The 7,582-nt window shown below is 39.7% G+C and overlaps 1 protein-coding gene across 1 annotated transcript; it reads right to left on the reverse strand.

Annotated features, from left to right (window-relative positions):
- Positions 1 to 447: 447 nt before the first annotated feature.
- Positions 448 to 2,351, reverse strand: LOC134817432 (ESX-1 secretion-associated protein EspK-like). The gene is made up of 2 exons (XM_063826574.1): positions 1,934 to 2,351; positions 448 to 854 (listed from the first exon to the last, which is right to left on the reverse strand). Exons 1-2 carry the CDS (start codon positions 2,349 to 2,351, stop codon positions 448 to 450), a joined length of 825 nt encoding a protein of 274 aa, XP_063682644.1.
- Between the last annotated feature and the right edge of the window lie 5,231 nt (positions 2,352 to 7,582).

Raw genomic sequence — 7,582 nt, forward strand, 5'->3', positions numbered from 1 at the left:
CTTTACGTAGCTGCAGTAATCGCACTATATAGTGACAACACTATATAGTGACAAGCACTTTATAATGACAGCTGATCTTAGTCATTATATAGTGTGCAAAACGAACTATATAGTGACAACACTATATAGTGACAAGCACTTTATAATGACAGCTGATCTTAGTCATTATATAGTGTGCAAAACGCACTATATAATGACAACACTATATAGTGACAAGTTTATCTTATATCGACTTTTCCTTACTTTTCTTTAAGTCTACTTTTAGAATACTACTAAAGCAAATAATTGTATTTAAGTCAAATGTTTTTAGAGCGATGGACCAGGATCTCTGCTCTTTGTGGTTCGGAGAGTTCTTTACTGTCTGTTCATGAAGCACCAGTCGAGCCAGACAGCCAGGAACAACACAGGTCCAGTAGGTGACTCCATCAGTTCCGTTCCTCTTTCTGTTTAAGGTGTACCGTTGACCATCCACGAGAGAGATTTCCCGTTGATGGTCAAGTTGAGTACTGTTCTGTATTCCACCAAAACTCCGTCAATGGTAATGTTCCTCACTCGTGTCCGACGAGCTGCTGGAGGAGCGGTTGCTGGAGCTGCAGGAGGAGGGGTTGCTGGAGCTGCGGGAGGAAGGGTTGCTGGAGCTGCGGGAGGAGGGGTCGCTGGAGCTGCGGGAGGAAGGGTTGCTGGAGCTGCGGGAGGAAGGGTTGCTGGAGCTGCGGGAGGAGGGGTTGCTGGAGCTGCGGGAGGAGGGGTTGCTGGCGCTGCGGGAGGAGGGGTTGCTGGAGCTGCGGGAGGAGGGGTCGCTGGAGCTGCGGGAGGAGGGGTTGCTGGAGCTGCTGGAGGAGGGGTCGCTGGAGCTGCGGGAATATTTTATTATTTAAATAAGATTGAAGACCCAGTCTACGTCTTTCACAATGACTAAAATTCTCGAAAGAAAATTTGTTTTTTTTACTTGGTAGTTGGTGGTGAACGAATAGTTCTTCGTGATCAGTAGACTCTTCTACGATTTTTGGTACAAAATGTTCCTCTAACAGTGACAGGACTTAAGGTATTGGGAAAATCAAACTCTCGTCCTTAACGGCTTTTATATTAACATCTTATAAATAAACATATAATCTTCAGCTTAAAGACAAAAAGAAAGTAAGATTTAAGAAATTAAATGTTGCTCACCTTCCTCGCTCCGGGGCATGAGAGGTGTGCTAGATGAGCACGGTAAGTCTTCCTCCTCTAAGATAAGAGTAATAGGTCTTTCAGTGTTACATTAACATCTCTCTTCCGTTTCATAATAACATTTACTACGCGATACATAATTTTTGAATATTATCTCGCATATTATCATTTTTAGTTCAAATTTCCGTACAAACATTTTAGTCGTAAAAAGTGCGAAATTAGAAATTTGGGCCAGAAATTTGGGCCAGTGGCAGCAGTATCTGCCAATTCTAAATCGTATTTTTGTAACAAACCGAATTATACCTTGATACTTTAATCCTATTTCAAATCCGAACCACCTCTCTAACACCCCAGATTCTCAGAAGTGAAGTGGGACCCCCTTTCTCCTCCTACTGGCAGAAGATACCATCTCGGCACAACACCGTGTATTTTAATTAAATTCAGCGTACTCGTTGATCATGTTCTAACATTTGTATAGACAGTAAAACAATGCGTAGAATTTTTGTAAAGTAAACAAAAATATATATATTATTATATATCTTCTTTATTATGAAAAACGGTATTTCTCTTGTTCAAAACCAATAAAACCCCTCTTTAAATGATAAAATTTAACATGCAATATAATAATAAATAACACATGCAATATACTAATTTACAACAATATAAATATCTTAAAAAGTCCACCCGCCGTTAAAAGATATCGATTGCAGAGATGATCCACATCCCTGCAAAACTTTTCGTATGGTTGCTCTCTCTATCCCCGTACAGTTCGTCAGTTCTATGGTTGTCAGGGGAGCTCCTATCAGGAACTCTCCTGCTGCCGTGTCGTTGTCAATGAGTTCCACAACTGTCAGATTGGGAAGACGTTTGGTTACGGAGGATAACCACCATTCAGGTATGGCTCCTCTACAACGCAGTTCTGTTGCGTTTGTGGGTAACCTGATGAAACTGTTAAGTCTCTGATTCCTCGCATCACCAGTAAAGGTAATGTCCAGTTTCTTCACTTGTCGACATTCTGCTAACAGTAGCAGCACTGCATTCATGTTACTCGATGTTAACTCCAGAACCTCTATACGGTCCATTGCCGTTCTCCTCCACATATTGCTAACACCCATAATGGGCAGCAGGTCTTCATCACAAAGGTACCCGAGGATATGGTACAGAAGATCGTAAGAAATAAACATTTTTGAATTGAAGGCTATGGACAAATAAACAGGGATATCGGTAAATATGACGGAAGGTTTTTATACTATAGTTTAAGTTCACAGCCACATGCACTTCTCAATTAATGGTTAATCAGCCTAATTAACGTCAGCTGATTAACGTTGCAAACATGACTCTTCCGTTAACATCTCTCTTCCGTTTCATAATAACATTTACTACGCAATACATAATTTTTGAATATTATCTCGCATAGTATCATTTTTAGTTCAAATTTCCGTACAAACATTTTAGTCGTAGAAAGTGCGAAATTAGAAATTTGGGCCAGAAATTTGGGCCAGTGGCAGCAGTATCTGCCAATTCTAAATCGTATTTTTGTAACAAACCGAATTATACCTTGATACTTTAATCCTATTTCAAATCCGAACCACCTCTCTAACACCCCAGATTCTCAGAAGTGAAGTGGGACCCCCTTTCTCCTCCTACTGGCAGAAGATACCATCTCGGCACAACACCGTGTATTTTAATTAAATTCAGCGTACTCGTTGATCATGTTCTAACATTTGTATAGACAGTAAAACAATGCGTAGAATTTTTGTAAAGTAAACAAAAATATATATATTATTATATATCTTCTTTATTATGAAAAACGGTATTTCTCTTGTTCAAAACCAATAAAACCCCTCTTTAAATGATAAAATTTAACATGCAATATAATAATAAATAACACATGCAATATACTAATTTACAACAATATAAATATCTTAAAAAGCCCACCCGCCGTTAAAAGTCATCCATTGCAAAGATGTCCCACACCCCTGCAGAACTTTCCGAATGGTCGTTCTCTTTATCCCCGCACAATCCGTCAGCTGTATGGATGTCAGGGGAGCCCCTATCAGGAACTCTCCTGTTATCGTGTGGTTATCAATAATCTCCACAGCTGACAGTTTAGGAAGTCGTTTGCACACGGAAGCTAACCACCATTCGGGTATATCACCTCTGCAACGCAGTTCTGTACTTCTGTTAGGTTTGAGGGTAGGCTGACAAAACTGTTTAGTGTCTGCTCCCTCCCATCACCTGTGAAGGTGACGTCCAATTTCTCCAGTTTTGGACATTCTGCTATCAGTAGCAGCACTGCATGAAGGTTACTCGACGTTATCTTCAGATCCTCTATGCGATCCAATGCCATCCTCCTCCAGAGATTGCTAACCCCCACAAGCTATTTTTTATAAACCTTGTAAACCTTATATGGATAATTATTAAATTCTCTCATTATTTTATTTAAATTTATAAAGTTATTTTTCCGAAACTCTTAGTTTTTCTCTTCTAATTAAAATTATTAATTCGACAAATCGTATGCATTGAACAATTATTATCTTGGTGTCCTTAATTGTGTGTAATGTACTATTTAGGATCGTTCTTGTTATCTTTACTACTGTATTCAGCAACTGCAAGGATACTCTAGCTGTTTGCGACACTGCTTCAATCTACGGAGCCTTATTCGTCGGAGCCTCTTCTTCCTTAGATAATTGATGTGGTCGAGGGCTCCCTCCGGTGGGGTTTATCTTTACTTTAGGTATCAGCTTCTTTTTACCTATCACTTCTCCGGTGATAGCGTTACGTTTCTGCAACCCTAACATCGTTGATAGGCATATCGGGCAGGTGTAATAGTTATCCCGAATCCTCTGACGTATACAGGTATAGCAGAATTTATGGTGACATTGCTCGGCGAATACTTTTCCTTCCATCACAATGTCCGCGAAACAAAGTATACAAAACATGTTGAAAAGTTAATAAGAGTTATATTAATTGAATGGACCCAGTAGGTGCGGCGGGTCCAGGATTGGAGGTTTGTGGGGGTCCAGCAGGGTTAGGAGGCTGAGAGGGTCCAGCTAGTAGAGGCCGTGTAGAGGCCGTATAGAGGCCGTACAGAGGCCGTATGGAGGCCATAGATTAGATGTTTTGTGTGGCCGTATTTTGCAATATTTGCAAAATTGTTTATGTAAATAATGAACAGTATCATAACAAGAATGGATTATTGAGGAACTCTGGTGTTCTTCTTGAAAGAATCCGTATTTAGTCGTAGTATCTATCAACTTTTGACAATTTTAGTCCGTATCATAAAAGGTGAGATCTACATTGACATCACCGATTAAGATAATATGTTTCCTCGGGTGCCTCTCCATGCCGTGTAGTAGGGAGTCGATGAGTTTGTTATAATTGTCAGGTTTTTTTTACGCTGGTGACAAATATATATATACATCAATTATTATCTTTGGTTGTTAGAACCAACAGAAAAAACTTACACAGTTATGTTTTTACGGAAATTCAAAATATTTCCTATTCTAATGTTTATCAACCTGATATAACAGAGGTGCGATAGATTTTGCCGCAGTTGATCCCCTAGAACGACTTCTGTAGAACGAGCTGGGAACAACTTTTATTCCTTTGGGCCCCAAACTTTGGGGCGACCTCTTGCCCTTGGACGATCTCTAGTACCATCGAAATGTGGTGGATTATTATGAGAGTCTGCATAAACAGGTCCTATGGTGGCTTTATTTAGTCGCACTGTATACAGTATAAATATTATTTAAATAAGATTGAAGACCCTACAGTCTACGTCATATTACACTATATCCCCCGGAAAGATTTAATCGATTTCGTCAATATCTCCAGGAAACAAATTCGACCAAATTCGACCAAATTCGACCAAATCCCCCTCTACCTACTAAAATCCTAAAATACTAAATCCTACACCTCTAAATAAAAATGAAAATGCACGTATAAACCCTCACGTGACTAACACTAACCCTAAAATCCCACGTGCTAACCGAACCTCACGTGTCCAATAAATGAATAAACAATACGCGCATATAAAATGCTCGTAACAACCAAATAAATTATAATTCAAATACCCCGTGATAACATCACGTAATCTCAAAATATATCCACGTGCTACACTACACGTCATACAAAATAAACTTATTAATTATAAAAACCCACTTGCTACCCTCCAGTCTCTCCTAAATTGTTTCTCCTAACTGTCCCTCCTGTTTCTGATGTTATAATCTGACTGACGAAGATGACGTGTCGTCTCCTGCCCTCTCCACTATTTGTTGTTCCATCTCCCGCATGTTCCACCAGGTGTTCAATCTCCGTCAATCCTCTACTTGGTACTCCCAGATATCAGCCCACTACTCCATCTAATGTTCAGTACGCTTAGGTACGAACATACTCTCTACTAAAATGCTCCGTACGCTTAAGTACGAACCTTCTACTAACTAACATGTCCTGTACGCTCAAGTACAACCTAACTAACTAAGATGCTCAGTACGCAATTAGGTATGAACCTATTACTAACTAAGAAATTCTGTACGCTCAGGTACAAACTAACTAACTAAATTGCTCAGTACGCTGCAATGCAACAACAAAAATGTATTTTCTCTTACAACTTAAGTCTGAGAGGGTTTCGTATGTCCTTCTTGCATCTGAACATTACATGTTTTTTAATTCAAATGCTTCTTATGTTGTTATGATCACTATTATTATTTTATTAGCACCAAGAACTCTTTTTGCGAAACTTTCCGTCTTTTTGTTTTGCGCAGTCATCTCAAGATCAGCCGGTTTATTGAATATAAAGTGACGAAGGAATTCTCGTTCTCTATACACCATAGTGCGATCCAGCTTGTGTAGCAGTATATCGCTGACTACTCGATCAAATGCCTTGGAAAAGGTCTGAGGAATAGGGCGTCCTTCTTTTTTTTGGGGACTGGCCCGTGGTACCAGCCAATGTTTATTGTTTACTCAAAAAAATAAATATAATATCAATGGTAATACGACATTCATCCCCGTGACGCCACCGTCGCATTCTGCAACCATCTGGAACACGTTTTGCAGATTACAGTCAACCTCTCGAAAACCATTCTTCTCCACACTTGGTAACTCGGTAATCTGCCGATGCACATCTGGGGCACACCTCGGGCACAAACTCGGGCACACCTGGGGCACATCTCGGGCACATCTCGGGCAAAACCACCTGGGGCACGGCTACTAACCTCACAATAATAAATGATAGATATCATTTATTATTATGATATTATTTATTACTATATGATGATAGATATCATTATTTATATTACTTATATTGGTGACAGTATTAAACTATATGTATGAGCAATATAATTTTCAGAGACACAATTTTAACTTTGTTTATATTATTTATTTATTAACGAGCAATTGAAAAATACGATTGATCTGTTCGTAATGTATTTAATAAATTCAATAGGTAAGCATTATTATATTATCAAAGTATCAATCGGAACATCTCATAACCATTAAAAACTATAAGTATTACTGTAACAGAAAGGTTCCGGTTACAGATGTCCCTGGCCACTGGTAGAAGGTTTTTCAGTGTGGGATTAATCAGCTGGAGGAGTCCATGTCGGAGAGAAGGTAGGTCAATCCTCGCTGCCTCTGCTATGCAGCGCTTCCTGCCGAAGGACTCAGATATCCCCTCTGCAGCGAGTGCCTCCTTCTTCGTAGCACCATTCCGGACACGTGCCAGGATCCTGTCGTACTTTGAAACTTCTCCATCGATGGTGAAGGTGCGTGTTGAAGGAAAAAATTGGAATGGGGAATTTCGATTTTCGAAAGGACAGAACTCATGGCGAAGGGGTTCTTAGGAGTAGACGCTATAAAGGGGTTGTTGAATGGGTCAGAGTTGCCGACCCAAGGATCTTCGTTGGATCCTAGAGCTGGCGAAGGAGTTCTTAGTGATAACACGCGACAGCAGCTCCTAAGGACAGGTCATTGTTCCTATAAGTGAAGGCAATGGTTAGTAAACTTAGGGATGTAATATAATATAATATATCATCTTAGGACTTTAGGAGTAGAATAACCTAAGAATGGGTTGTTGAAGGGTCAGAATTCAGATTTACGATTTTTTTACCCCGCGGTGGAGTCTGATCATGTACCGAAATAAATAATCATAATTATATAGGATAAATATAATAATAATAATTTATATGAGGAGTCGAGGAGACCCATTATATTAGAGCTCGCAATTGGCGACGAGGTAACGTTAATGGTACCTCCAAATGTCAAGTGAACTCTCAAGCTCCAACCTTCCTGAACTCCCACTCCTTCTCCCTAGTTGATAACAAGTAGATCTATTTAGGACTTTCGACTTTAGGACTTTCGACTTTAGGACTTTCGACTTTAGGACTTTCCCACTATCCCGTACTAGCTTCTAGTC

The sequence above is a fragment of the Bolinopsis microptera genome, chromosome 6, assembly GCF_026151205.1.
Source record: "Bolinopsis microptera isolate Bmic1 chromosome 6, MBARI_Bmic_1.0, whole genome shotgun sequence".
Classification (NCBI taxonomy): Eukaryota; Metazoa; Ctenophora; class Tentaculata; order Lobata; family Bolinopsidae; genus Bolinopsis; species Bolinopsis microptera.